The sequence below is a fragment of the Tachyglossus aculeatus genome, chromosome 17 (genome assembly GCF_015852505.1).
Source record: "Tachyglossus aculeatus isolate mTacAcu1 chromosome 17, mTacAcu1.pri, whole genome shotgun sequence".
NCBI classification, from domain to species: domain Eukaryota; kingdom Metazoa; phylum Chordata; class Mammalia; order Monotremata; family Tachyglossidae; genus Tachyglossus; species Tachyglossus aculeatus.
In genome coordinates this window covers 44,201,180-44,216,027 of record NC_052082.1, presented here as the reverse complement: position 1 = coordinate 44,216,027, position 14,848 = coordinate 44,201,180, and the positions used below count along the sequence as shown (strand labels likewise).

The 14,848-nt window shown below is 44.7% G+C and overlaps 1 protein-coding gene across 7 annotated transcripts in view; it reads right to left on the bottom strand.

The window, feature by feature from the left end:
• The window catches only part of BCAS3 (BCAS3 microtubule associated cell migration factor), a 718,088-nt gene that overhangs the window by 436,271 nt on the left and 266,969 nt on the right, over window positions 1-14,848 (bottom strand). For all 7 annotated transcript variants that reach the window (XM_038758926.1, XM_038758927.1, XM_038758925.1 and 4 more), the window contains exon 15: window positions 5,172-5,436. In XM_038758926.1, coding sequence (XP_038614854.1) covers window positions 5,172-5,436 — 265 coding nt within the window. The remainder of the gene's footprint in view (window positions 1-5,171; window positions 5,437-14,848) is intronic.

The following is a 14,848-nucleotide window of genomic DNA, read 5'->3' as shown; positions in this document are numbered from 1 at the left end:
TGCTTACTGTCGTAAGATGATGCTTAAAAATCAACAAGCCAAGCAAAGGGAATGCTCAACTTCAGAAGCCAGCCTAGAGACTCCTCTATTTAAACACCTTTCCCAACGACAAAAACATCACTGTCCGGAGAGTCCCACATTTTAAGTGTTAGTTCTACAACTAAATTGTCCTCAGAAACTGGCCTCGGGGGCAGAATTTTAAAACTCGATCAACTCTTTCCTGGAAACTCTACTGTTAATGACAATGAGTTCTGGTAGCAAAATGTGGTCAAAATAATATTTCCAGGCGGAGCTTGAGAAATGCTCAGGGCACCAAGGACATGAAAATAAGAGAAACGGGGGGGGTGGGGGGGGGATGGAAATTGTGGGCAGGGATGCGTGGAGGAAGAGGAAGAGGAAAGACGGAGGAGGAAGGGGAAAAGCAAAGAGAACACTCAGCAGCCACCGGTGTGACAGCAGAATCGATCTTGGTGTAAAGCCTCTCCCGGGGTGGGAATAGTCTCTTGGAGACCCAGCTGATCCTCCCATAAACTAGATCTTGGCATGTAAAAGCCTAGGTAAAATTTTATTCAAACATAATGATTCCACACTTTAAAAAAGCAACCCCAAAACACTCTTTCAAGGCCCTTACCACATCACGGATCCACGAGTAAAATTATTAAAAATGACATGGTCAGAAATAAAATAATTTTCAGTATCACCCAGTTCTCCTATAATACCGGGGATGCGTTCTTGCAGAACCTCAGATTATGAAAAGTTTGTACTTTAGTGCTAATGTTACACACCTGGGCATAAGCTACAGTGCCCACAGTAAGCACTTGATGAATGAATGAATCTTCCCAAATTGCAGCACAGCCTAGTCAAGCAGGGCCGCATGCTTTATTCTCTATTCCCAGTTTCTCTACCAAAGTTCTACGCAAAATCGGTAGCAAGAATATACGCTATGGCAGAATTGAGTGTATTAGAAAACAAAGACGAGCTATTAAAAATTATTAGTTTGTCTCACCTGTCTCCTGGCTGCTCAGGTTCTTTTCCCTCATAATTTTGAATTAAAAAACTACTTCGTAGCTCAAATTCCCAACCATAATCAGCCTAATTACTGCAGCTTAATAAACCAGTAGATGAACAGAAAATCTGTCTCTCTCTCTAAGGTTCCATCTTTTTACCCTGACGACACCCTAGGCCTCCTGTCAGAGTTCGAAGCATCGCCAACCACACAGAAATCTTGCAGGTTATACATCTTTCCTTATAAGGAGTCACGAGGGCAGATGGTGAAAGGAATTTCTGGAGAGATTAGAGACGCCACTTCTAGGAGTGAGGCGTGTTTTCCGCTCCTTCCCATCATCTATCTCATCCATCTGCCACTGTAGAACCCTTTTGGTGCCGAGTCCCATGATGCGTCTGCCCTCTGGGCAGTTGCAATCTCGACAGGCAGTAGCAAACGTGATGAACCTAAGCAAACAGTCCACATTCAAATGGAATTTTCCCTTAGGAATGAAGTTGCCAGAATTACAATTCCCTATTTTTGTGGGTCAACCAACTGGGAGTAGGCAAGAGGACTCTCTCACGCTCACAAAGTGCCATCAAGTGTCCATGGGCTGGTTTAGGTTTTAAAATATGAATTTCTCAACTGAACTGGTCTCCCTAGCAGAGACTACTAAAACATCTGGTCTTCCAGATGTGAGAAGTTGGCCACCTCCTGTCTACGCCAGGCAACTTATGTTACCTTTTTGGGGGGAGGGGGGGATTCAAGATACACTACACCTGCTTGTAATTTTAGCTAAAAAATTTCACAAACACTGAATTTGTGTATACAGAGTTGCAGTGAATCCAACTTTCTTTAGAGCTTGTTCTATTCACTGTTAAGTGACTGAAGGGTGTATCTTGTTATGAGTCTTGACATTTAAGAAATGCCACCATGCAGTGTGAGCATATGAGCATATCTGCTTTTCTTCTTCTATTAATCAAAACCAAACAATGCATTTGGCCTCTCTTTAAATATCACACACTGAATACATTTAGAATGACTATAGCTTACCGTTACCTTTCTTGATGAGTCAGATTTACTTGGATGAGAGATACAGTAGCCAATCGTGTTCTTTAGATGAGTCAGATTTACTTGGATGAGAGATACAGTAGCCAATCGTGTTCTTTAAAAAGTGATATAATAATAATAATAATAATAATAATACTGATAATAATGGTATTCGTTAAGTGCTTACTGTGTGCCAGGCACCGTACTAAGGTCTGGACTGTATACATGCAAATCGAGTTGGACACAGCCCCTGTCCCATGTGGGGCTCACAGTCTTAATCCCCATTTTACAGGTGAGGTAACTGAGGCACAGAGAAGTGAAATGACTTGCCCAAGGTCACACCGCAGACAAGTGTGGAACCGGCATTAGAACCCATGACCTTCTCACTCCCAGTCCTGTGCTTTATCCACTATGCCATGTTGTGTCTACATATATGTTGTGTCGACTGTGAGCCCCACGTGGGACAACCTGATCACCTTGTATTCCCCCCAGTGCTTCGAATGGTGCTTTGCACATAGTAAGTGCTGAACAAATGCCATCATTATTATTATTATTATTATAAACATGACTGAATGAATGAATGAATGAAGATGTCTTGTATAACTCTTGAGAATATATTAAACGTTGTATCCCCCCAGTGCTTAGAACAGTGCTTTGCACATAGTAAGCGCTGAACAAATGCCATCATTATTACTATTATTATAAATACGATTGAATGAATGAATGAATGAAGACGTTTTGTATCACTCTTGAGAATATATTAAACCTTGTATCCCCCCCAGCGCTTAGAACAGTGCTTTGCACATAGTAAGCGCTGAACAAATGCCATCATTATTATTATTATTATTATAAATACAATTGAATGAATGAATGAATGAAGACGTTTTGTATCACTCTTGAGAATATATTAAACCTTTTATCCCCCCCCAGCACTTAGAACAGTGCTTTGCACATAGTAAGCGCTGAACAAATGCCATCATTATTATTACTATTATATAATATCTTTTTTCCACACACTGTGGTCTGATCCAGGAACTTCGCCCACAGATTCGATCTGCTAATGTAACGGACACATTTCGGAGACAAACAGGTCCAGTACCACTTGGACTACTGTCCAGTTTGGAAGCTGGATTCTGCTAAACGAATCAAAAGAGCAAACTGCACTTACGAGATGTGGATAAGTCCGATAATGTGCCTGGATCTGCTTTTTTCAGATCTAGCGCAAGGCAGTGCACGCCCACATCCTGACCATCGGCCCTGGGCCTGTGTATTTACGGTAAATTGACCGACAGAAGAGCAACCCCACGCTGACCTACACAACTGAACTCGCAGCAAAACTGTTTCTTCTGAGACCGAATCCAGGCCCTGGAAAGGTCCAAGACTGGGAATGAAGTAATGTCTGAGCCTTCCCCGAAGAGCCAGCCGGCCACAAACGTGGAATCACCACCATATCCGGTCGCAAATGTGCGGTACTTCCCTTATTGCGATGGGATTGGTTCAGGGTCCATTTGGTACGTTATTGTCGGCGGCATGGCCGAATGGATAGAGCTTGGGCCTTGGAGTCAGGAGGTCATGGGTTCTAATCCCACCTCAGCCACTAGTCTAATGCGTGACCTAACTTATCTATAATAATAATAATAATGATGGCATTTATTAAGTGCTTACTATGTGCAAAGCACTGTTCTAAGCGCTGGGGAGGTTACAAGGTGATCAGGTTGTCCCCCGGAGGGCTCACAGTCTACATCCCCATTTTACAGATGAGGTAACTGAGGCACAGAGAAGTGAAGTGACTTGCCCAAAGTCACACAGCTGACAACTGGTGGAGCTGGGATTTGAACCCATGACCTCTGACTCCAAAGCCCCTGCTATTTCCACTGAGACACTCTGCTTCTCCTGAGTCTATGCCTTAGTTTCCTCAACTGTAAAACAGGGATTCAGACTGTGAGCCTGATGTGGGACAGGGACTGTGTCCAACCAGGTTTGCTTGTATTCCCCCCACCCTGCCAGCGCTTAGTACAGTATCTGGCACATAGAATGTGCTAAACAAATACCACACAATAATTATTATTCCAGAATGGCAATGATGATCTGCACAACCCACCTGGGTGCAGAGGGCACCAAAGCAAAGCAGAATGGACTCCTTGCATTTGCCAACTCGGCAAAACACCTGACTAGAATAGAAATATGCTTGGCCCCACAGAAAATGTTTAAAAATGTGTCTTTTTAAAATAGTGCATAGGCGATAAGGTTTTGCTGTCTTGGATGGAGAACTATATCTTTTAATAAAATGAAACACCATGTCATCTCATGGGCTAATTGCAATGTTAGTGCAGAAAAGTACAGAAATGCAGAAAAGCATCGTGGCCTAGTGGAAAGAGCTGGGGTCTGAGAGTCAGAGGACCTCACTTCTAATCCCAGCTCTGCCACTTGTCTTCTGTGAGACCTTGGGCAAGTCACTTCACTTCTCTGGGCCTCAGTACAGTGCTAAGCGCTTAGTACAGAGCTCGGCACACAGTAAGCGCTCAATAAATACGACTGAATGAATGAATGAATGAACCTGTAAAAATGGGGATTAAAACTGTGAGCCCCATGTGGGATAGGGATTACCTCCAATCCAATTATTGTGCATCCAACCTGGTACTTAGTACAATGCCTGGCACAGAGTAAGTGCTTAATCAATACCAAAAAAAAAAAAAAGGGTACAGGCCAAGTCCTACTCCTGTGATGGCTATGAAACTCAATGTACAGCTTGTAAATGGCAAAACCTTTTCATCTACCTTGCGGACTACTGAAGTGCTCTGTATCAACATTTCAGGAGTTTAGTAATGCCATGCATAAAGAGGGGAGTGCATCTGTTGCAATTCACTTGTTTGCCAGTGCTGTAGTTCTGCACTCTCCCAAGCGCTCAGTACATTGTTCTGCATGCAGTGAGCACTCAATAAATACGACAGTGATGGACTGAGTTAAAAATGAGGTGGCGCCCGTTTTTAAGGCCTAACATGAACCCACTGGGTCTGAACCAATCCTGACAGTGGGGTGAGTGTTCCGTCTAGAAGAGCAGAGACCGGTGACCACCCAAATCCCCTTAGTGACCAGACGTGTGTGCCCGGAGAGTGGAGGGGGAGCCACTGTTTACCGTGGAGAGGTGATCCAGAAGGGCTACTTGACAGCCCAGGGACAGGACTGCAGCGGCCTCCTTGCTTCGACGTCAGCTCTTGCTCTATCTCTTCCAGCCCCGCGCTTTTCTGAAAGCGGCTCATGCGGTTCACAACCCGGGGGGACATGTGAGTGCGGACGCAGGGCTGCCCGCCGTAAGGGTTGATCGGGAAGACGTGCGAGGTGCCCCGGAGTGTACTGACCACCACCCAGCGGCAGTCATGGCTGAAGCAGATATCCTGCACCTGCAAAAATAAAGAATAAAAATAAAAAGGTAGGGGACACAAGGAAGACAAAAAGCAAATCAAATGTCACCGGAGACGACATCTTCCTTCCGGTTGCAAAGGTTCACCGGCTCAATTATGCATTTGCAGCTGAGCGCCACCGAATGATTTTGCAAGAAATGCTGATCAGTGATTGATGTCACTGCTTCAGGATTCTTTATGGCGAAATTGCTCTCTGAGTCTGCCACTTCCTCAGAAAGCCCTGAGGGTCAGTCCATCCCTAGAGAAAGCTGGCATTCAGAAGGCCAGCTCTGGCTGGCTAGACCTGGGCCAAACTCCTGAGTTGATCCACAGGAGCCAGGTGTGTTTCCTTTAATGGACTTTGATCCTCTCAATAAGCAGAGCTAGTCGAAAAATGAGAAAATTGCATTTCAAAAAGTAGACAAAAAGCAGCTTGCCTAGTGCCCCTTTTCATTCCTTCTACAGCATAAACAAGGGGTGGAGGGGGGATGAATGACAAAACACCTGTTTAGGTCCATTTACAGAATTGGAGATTTATGTCATTGTAGTCATTTTGTATTATACAGCACACTACCTGCAACTGAATGAACCAAGGATGGGTAACAATTAATAATATAATTTCAAATTGATCTCAAGCACTTCAGTTTAAGATGCTCTGAAGAGGGAACTGCATTTGTGCAGGGCTTGTGAAAATCCAGCCGATATACTTGGACTGCAGCTGTCAGGTAGCTCAGACTTCTGCCCAAGAGTTTGGGTATTAACTACCTGAGAGAAGAATAACTGAATACGTTGGCTTTTCCCTTGATAATAGTCTGATGTTGACACCTGAACAAAAATTTCCTTGTTTAAAAGCCAAGGTACTTTTACTTAAGTCGGAGAAACAAGGTCAAGTGCATTTCAATACTATCCTACTGTCTTTTATTCCAGAGACCCTGATGGAAAACAAATTCCAGGTCCTTAAGGAAGGTTTCCTCAAGAGAATGCACTGTTTCTGTCAGACGGGACAAAAATGCAATGAGCTTAGGCTTAAATCACTTCCTTACTCCCTCCACCGACACAAAAAGCAAAACCCTAAAACAATACTTACAAAAAAAAAAAGTTGAAGAGGTAAAAGCAGAATAAAAGATGCATATACGTGAATGGGATTTACCCTGGCAAGCAATCATATAAGAGAAGGATTAGCTTTCATGATTATATTAAACAACACGAGCTAAATAAAACTCCCCAAGCTTTCAAGAGAAGCTAGTTTTACAATACGTGAGGTACTCAAATAAGCCTAAGCACTGATAAAATCTTGACAAATATTCCAGAAATGCACTACAGACAAAAGAAGCAAGTAGTCATCAAAGTGTAAGTTTCCAACTGCGCCTGAAGCTTTTGAGATAAAAAGGGATTTAAGTCTTGTGACTTGTGACAAGATACTTGGCTGACAGACTGTCGCTAGACAAAACGCCTCATCATCTGTACATGGATAAACCCGAAAACACAAATACACACCTGCCCTTTTCAATTACGGTGACATATCCGAATGACCTGCTAATGATACAGTTAAACAATCTACGGAAAGCTGACAGGTTTAGCACTTTTAGTGATTCTAGTATTACAGATATAAAGTAATTCCGCAAGCACTTAAACTGCCCAGTTTGCCTACAAAGAGTTTCATCTTTACAGGCTGTTCAGAATGGATTACTGGTGCGGTACAAAGAACAGAGAGCGAGCTGGCACTGGGAAAGAAAAAGGAGGTGGGGATTGAAGAAAAGTCTTAACAGAATCAGGAGAGCAGAATTCAACCTCACATTAACAAGATGCAGAATCAAATATCAAATAGAACTCTAGTACAACGTACGTTTCAGTGAGCTTAATACATAGTTAGAGCTCCATTCATACTGGGGCCAGAACTATTTTCTAAAACCTTTCCAAATCCATCAGGGTTTCCAAGGCCGGGGATGACAAGGGGTTTCTCGTCGCTGACCTCTCACCTCTGTCTTGTCTCTGGCCTGGAATGCCCTCCCTCCTCCTATCTGACAGACAATTATACTTGCCCTACTCCAAAGCCTTACTGAAGGCTCATCTCCTCCAAGAGGCCTTCTTTAAATCCTCCCTTCCTCTTCTCCCACTCCGTTCTGCTTCACCCTGACTTGCTCCCTTTATTCATCCCCCCTCCCAACCCCACAGCACTTACATACATATCTGTAATATATTAATGTCTGTCTTCCCCTCTAGACTGTAAGCTTGTTGTGGCCTGGGATTGTGTCTGTTCATTGTTAAATTGTACTCTCCCAAGTAGTTAATAATAATAATAATGATGGCATTTATTAAGCGCTTAGTATGTGCAAAGCACTGTTCTAAGCGCTGGGGAGATTACAAGGTGATTAGGTTTTCCCATGTGGGGCTCACAGTATTAATTCCCATTTTACAGATGAGGTAACTAAGGCACAGACAAGTTAAGTGATTTGCCCAGCGTCACACAGCTGACAACTGGAGAAGCCAGGATTTGAACCCGTGACCTCTGACTCCAAAGCCCATGCTCTTTCCATTGAGCCACGCTGCTTCTCATGCTCATAAAGCGCTCTGCACACAGAAAGTGCTCAATAAACAAAGACTGAAGGAATAAATCAAAGATAGGATTCGGAAACCTCGGTGACTGAATTCTGAGCTGGATAAAGCTTCCTTTGGGGCCTGGGGTGGCCACTTTTTTTTTTAATGGTATTTGTTAAGCGCTTACTATGTGGCCAACACTCTTCTAAGCGCCGAGATACATACAAGTTAACTAGGGTAGACACAGCCCCTGTCCCTCATGGGGCTTGCTGTCTAAGCAGGAGGGCACAACGCCATCAAAACGTTACATTTTCTGAAATGGGTGGGTCCAACTCCTCCCTGCCACTGCTGTCATCATTGCTAGATCCACTAGCAGCATAGCAGCACTGCTAGCACGAACCTGGGAATCAAAAGGAACACGGTTCTAATTCTGGCTCCGCCACTTGTCTGCTCTTTGACCTTCGGGAAGTCACTTCACTTCCCTGTGCTTCAGTTACCTCCTCTGTAAAATGGGGATTGAGACGGGGAGACTGTGAACTACATGGAAGGGGAGAGTTTCTGTCTGGGACAGAATTTCTGCATCAGGTGTCTACCCCAAATCCAAAGGATTGTTTTCTCTTGCAGGTGATCTATTCATGAGCCTTAGTGATCTGGGGAGTTGCTGGTTCAGAACCAGTCAGTCAGTCAATCAAGCAATTGTATTTATTGAGCGTTTACTGTATGCAAAGCACTGTATTAAGCAGTGTAGTTCTCCCCTCCCCACCAATACCTCACACTGCAGGCATGTGCATAACCATTTCTCCCAATAATAGGGGCTTCTAAAACCAGACACACATGCTGAGAAACAGCATGGCCTAGTGGACTGAGCACAGGCCTGGGAGTTAGAAAGGACCTGGGTTCTAATAATAATAAAAATAATAATGGCATTTGTTAAGCGCTTATTATATGCCAGGCACTGTACTAAGTGTGGCTCCGTCACTTGTCTGCTCTGTGACCTTGGGCAAGTCGCTTCACTTCTCAGTGCCTCAGTTTCTGCATCAGGAAAATCGGGATTAAGATTGCTCAGTGACTGTGGCCAACGTGATTACCTAGTATCTACCGCAGAACTCAGAACAGTGCTTGACACAGAGTAAGTGCTTAAGAAATACCATCATCATCATGGGCGCCGTTGGAAGAACTCTGCCTAATTCTGTCATCAGGTTCCAGCCAAAACGCACAGTGAAAACACACACTCCGGCAGAACATTGTCAGGCAATGATATCATCGAGGAGATGCCATTGTTTAGACCTTGGATGCATCCTTGATGTCATTTATTTAGGAGGTGGAAGATAGTGATGGTGACTATGAACTCATGCTTGGCACAGTCCCGGAGCAGAAGTAATCCACTGCTATTCGGCTTTTGAATCCCACCGAGCCTGATGACTTCTTTCCATTCATTCATTCAATCAATCAATCATATTTATTGAGTGCTTACTGTGTGCAGAGCACTGTACTAAGTGCTTGGGAAGTACAAGTTGGCAACATATAGAGATGGTACCTACCCAATAGTAGGCTCACAGTCTAGAAGGGGGAGACAGAGAGCAAAACAAAACATATTAACAAAATAAAATAAATAGAATAAACATATACAAATAAAATAGAGTAATAAATACATACAAACATATATACATTTATACAGGTGCTGTGGGGAGGGGAAGGAGGTAAGGCGGGGGGGATGGGGAGGGGGAGGAAGGGGAGAGGAAGGAGGGGGCTCAGTCTGGGAAGGCCTCCTGGAGGAGGTGAGCTCTCAGTAGGGCCTTGAAGGGAGGAAGAGAGTTAGCTTGGCGGATGGGCAGAGGGAGGGCATTCCAGGCCCGGGGGATGACGTGGGCCGGGGGTCGACGGCGGGACAGGCGAGAACGAGGCCCGGTGAGGAGATTAGCGGCAGAGGAGCAGAGGGTGTGGGGTGAGCTGTAGAAGGAGAGAAGGGAGGTGAGGCAGGAGGGGTCGAGGTGATGGACAGCCTTGAAGCCGAGGGTGAGGAGTTTTTGCCTAATGCATAGGTTGATTGGTAGCCACTGGAGATTTCCATGTGTTAGCATTACTTACCCACCCATGCACTGAACTCTCCCATCATGACCATTTTGTCAGACTTGGAAGCCTTCCCAGATTTCTACAGACTCTTCTCTTTGTTGCTACTTACCACTTTTGGGAGATACGATAGTAGTTAATGATGTGGGACAGGGATTGTGCCTGATTTGGGATCTACCCCAGTTCCTAGCACAGTGTTTGGCCCACAGCAAGTGCTTAATAAGTATCATAACCATGTATCAAGCACTTCTGCTATACAGACAGGAGATAGGACATCAGTCTTGAATGCTCCCTGTACATTTAGGGCTGCGGGGGAGAGGACAGGAACTAAGAGAAGCAGCGTGGCTCAGAAGAGAAGCAGCAAGGCTCAGTGGAAAGAGCACGGGCTTTGGAGTCAGGGGTCATGGGTTCAAATCCCAGCTCCGCCAATTGTCAGCTGTGTGACTTTGTGCAAGTCACTGAACTTTTCTGGGCCTCAGTTCCCTCCTCTGTAAAATGGGGATGAAGACTGTGAGTCCCCCGTGGGACAACCTGATCACTTTGTAAAAACCCCCAGAGCTTAGAACAGTGCTTTGCACATAGTAAGCACGTAATAAATGCCATGTCATTATTATTATCATTATTATTATTATTATTATTTTTAAGGACTGTGACCACAAATCCAGCATCTAAGTCATGTCCCTCCATATAAGGGAGTCTCTCCAAAATAAAAGGAGCATCTGTTTCCAAGAGTTGACCTTCATCAGAAGGCCTGGATTTGGCTGCCTTGGCTGACCTGAGAAATTCACCAAGATCTTTAGGCTGCTCCAAAATGTTATGGTTGGCCACATATAATAATAATAATAATGATGATGGCATTTATTAAGCGCTTACTATGTGCAAAGCACTGTTCTAAGCGCTGGGGAGTTTACAAGGTGATCAGGTTGTCCCACGGGGGGCTCACGATTTTAATCCCCATTTTACAAATGAGGGAACTGAGGCCCAGAGAAGTGAAATGACTTGCCCAAAGTCACACAGCTGACAAGTGGTGGAGCCGGGATTTGAACCGATGACCTCTGACTCCAAAGCCCGGGCTCTTTCCACTGAGCCATGCTGCTTCCCTATACAATGTCAGATAATAATAATAATAATAATAAGAGTATTTGTTAAGCTCTTGCTAAGTGCCAGACACTGTACTAGTGCTGGGGTGGATACAAGCAAATCGGGTTGGATAGAGTCCCTGTCCCAAGTGAGGCTCACTGTCTCAATCCCCATTTTACAGATGAGGTAACTGGGGCCCAGAGAAGTGAAGTGACTTGCCTAAGGTCACACAGTAGACAAGTGGCAAAGCCGGGATTAGAACTCATGATCTGCTGACTCCTAGGCCCACAGTCTATCCAATATAGCATGTTGCTTCTCAGATCTTTTCCCCATCACCCCTGGAGTAAAGCAAGGCATTTTTTTGGCATGTCCCCCAATGTTCAACCAATTTTCTGGCACCATACTTGAGGATGAGTGTCCTAAACTATAAGCTCTTCCTCTAGACTGTAGGCGTGTTGTGGGCAGGGAATACGTCTGTTTATTGTTCTAGTGTACTCTCTCAACTGCTTAGTACGGTGCTCTGTATAAGTGCTCAATAAATATGACTAAATGAATGAACGGATGCAGCTCTTTGGAGAGTACAACAGACAGCCAAGCAGCAGAACAACACAAAGACAGCAATAAAAAAATATTACGGTTATTGCGGACAGAAGAATATTATAGTTTTAGGAGCAGCTTTCGGCTTTCAGGATCCCACTCAGGCAGACCGGTGAAGAAAACAATAGTGACAACACCCACAACCTTCCCAACTTTCTAAATATTTGGAATGCCTCGGCTGCCGCTCCAGCTTCTTCCTGCTCTTTTTCAACGGGACAGGATGGGAGGGTTTATGTGGAGGGTGGGCAGTGCTTTTCCTAAGCAGCATGCCTCCATAGTGAAAGTCACTGAGTTGCTAAGGCTACCAAATGTTACTCCATTTCTGGTGAAACAGGATGGGCCCTCCTTGATGGCATGGGTCGGGGACGGTGATAAAGAGGAGGGGAGCAGTCAATTGAACTCTCCCAAACACTTAATACAGCACTCTGCACCCAGCAGGTGTTTAAAAACTATACATCTTTTTATGGCATTTGTTACGCGCTTACTATGGGTCAAACACTGTTCTAACCTCTGGAGTAAGTACAAGTTAACTAGGTCAGACATGGTCCCTGCCCCCATTTTACAGCTGAGGAAACTGAGGCCCAAGGTCACAGAGCAAGCAACTGGCAGAGCAACTGGCAGAGCTGGGATCAGAACCCAGTAATAACAGTGGTACTTGTTAAGCGCTTACTATGAGAAGCAGCGTGGCTCAGTGGAAAGAGCCCGGGCTTTGGAGACAGAGGTCATGGGTTCAAATCCCGCTCTGCCAATTGTCAGCTGTGTGACTTTGGGCAAGTCACTTAACTTCTCTGGGCCTCAGTTCCCTCATCTGTAAAATGGGGATTAAGACTGTGAGCCCCCCGTGGGACAACCTGATCACCTTGTAAATTCCCCAGCACTTAGAACTTTTAGACTGTGAGCCCACTGTTGGGTAGGGACTGTCTCTACATGTTGCCAATTTGTACTTCCCAAGTGCTTAGTACAGTGCTCTGCACATAGTAAGCGCTCAATAAATATGATTGATTGATTAGAACAGTGCTTGCACATAGTAAGCGCTTAATAAATGCCATTATTATTATTATTATTATTATTATGTGCCAGGCCCTGTACCAAGCGCTGGGGTGGATACAAGCATAGGCCCTGTCTCAAGTGGGGCTCGCGGTCTCAATCCCCATTTTACAGATGAGGTAACTGAGGCCTAGAGAAGTGAAGTGACTTGCCCAAGGTCACACAGTAGAGGTCCTTTGACTCCCAAGCCTGTGCTCTAGCCACAAGAATACGCTCCTTCTCATTTGCCTTACCGTAAATAAATGTGGTGTGAAGTGGGAGGCTTGGGGAGGGCAGTCAAGGTGCTACAGAGGCCAAGAGAAATCTCAATAAAAATGACTTCCCAAACAATCCCTGGCACCCAAGTCGGTCCCTGATTATCTTATATCTCTCCCTGTGTCTGGTACTGTGCTGGCAAGTAAGTAAGTGCTTAACAAATGCCACAATTATTATTACCCTAAAGGGCATTTTCAGTTATCATGTGTGAGTCTGCTGTTAAGAGTTGCACTGTTACTGTATAAGGGGCATAGTTCTCAACTTCTCTGAGGATAAACAAACTGTGCAGTGGCTCCATTAGTGGTTTTGCAAGTTTATGCTAAACTCGGCCATTTATTGCTGTTCTTTAGATGGATGACCTATTATTGTATGTATTTGTAATATATTTTACATTTGTTATTAATTATGATGTAATGTTTGGATACCAAGGGCCAATCAGGCCTCGAAAATGTTTATATATTTATATTTCAAAGATATAACGAGCTTTAGACATCTTCCAGTAATTCCAACTTATAGTGTTTTCTGAGCATTTTGACTTCTCAACCTTCCCTCTACTGCCTGCATGGGATTCAGGGGAGCCAATGACCCAGATGAAATGATATCAGTAGTATTTACTTAGAGTCTTTGTGTAAGGCGACAATCTGCAATACACCTGTGGTCGCTTAACAATTACACTCCTACAGTGAGTAAGGGGAACTCTTCTCTCCACAACCTTTGGGGAACAACTCTATCTTTACCCGCTTCCAAGCACAGAGATCAGCTTGAGTTGAAGCTTGAGTTTGGCGGCATTTGCCATGGGAAAGGAATTTAAGTCCTGAATAAAAATAATAATAGTATTTGTTAAGCGCTTACTATATGTCAAGCAATGTTCTAAGCGCTGTGGTCGATACAAGGTACTCAGGTTGTCCCCCGTGGGGCTCACAGTCTTAATCCCCATTTTACAGATGAGGTAACTGAGGCCCAGAGACGTTAAGTGACTTGCCCAAAGTCACACAGCTGACAAGTGGAGGAGCCGGGATTAGAACCCACAAACTTCTGACTCCCAAGCCGTGCTGCTTCTTAACCCCAAGGCAAGAATGGGTTCCAGGATAAATTAGCCTTTTTCATTTTCAAACTAGCGTTATTTAAATTCCATGTGGGAAGAAAGTCTCCTTTGAAGGGCAAAGGGGGAATCATCATTTCCAGGGTGGAGATGGGAAGATTGTGGAAAAGAGGCTAAATGACTAGCCTCGGGGCCACAGTGAGTCATGGGTAGAGACGGAACCCAGTCACCCGCTAGAACAGACCGTGCTGCCCTGCTCTCCAACAGGTTCAGGAACCTGAAAACCTCCCTCCTAATGGGAAACTCAATATTGTCAGTGACGGAGCTTAGAGTCCTTTATAATTGATTTGTGGTCAGGCAGATTCAGATAACCAGAGAAAGCATGAGAAGAAATGTGGCCTGCAGCGTGGAGAGAGCACAGGCCTGAGAGCCAGAAGGATGTGGGTTCTAATCCCGACTCTGCTGCGTGTCGGCTGTGTGACCTTGGGCAAGTCGCTTCACTGGGCCTCAGTTACCTCATCTGGAAAATGGGGATTAATGTTGCGAGCCCTGCGTGGGAAATGGACTGTGCCCAACCTGATTAGCTTGTATCTCCCCCAGCGCTTAGAACGGTGCTTGACACATAGTAAGCACTTAACAAACGCCATCATTACTACTATTATCGGATTCAGAATAAGATCCTTGGAACTTTGGGAATGTTCCCTTGAAGGAACTAAAATGACAGAACCCTGTGCAACCAAACCACTGTGGTTGGGATGTAAATTCCACTGTATTTTGCAATGT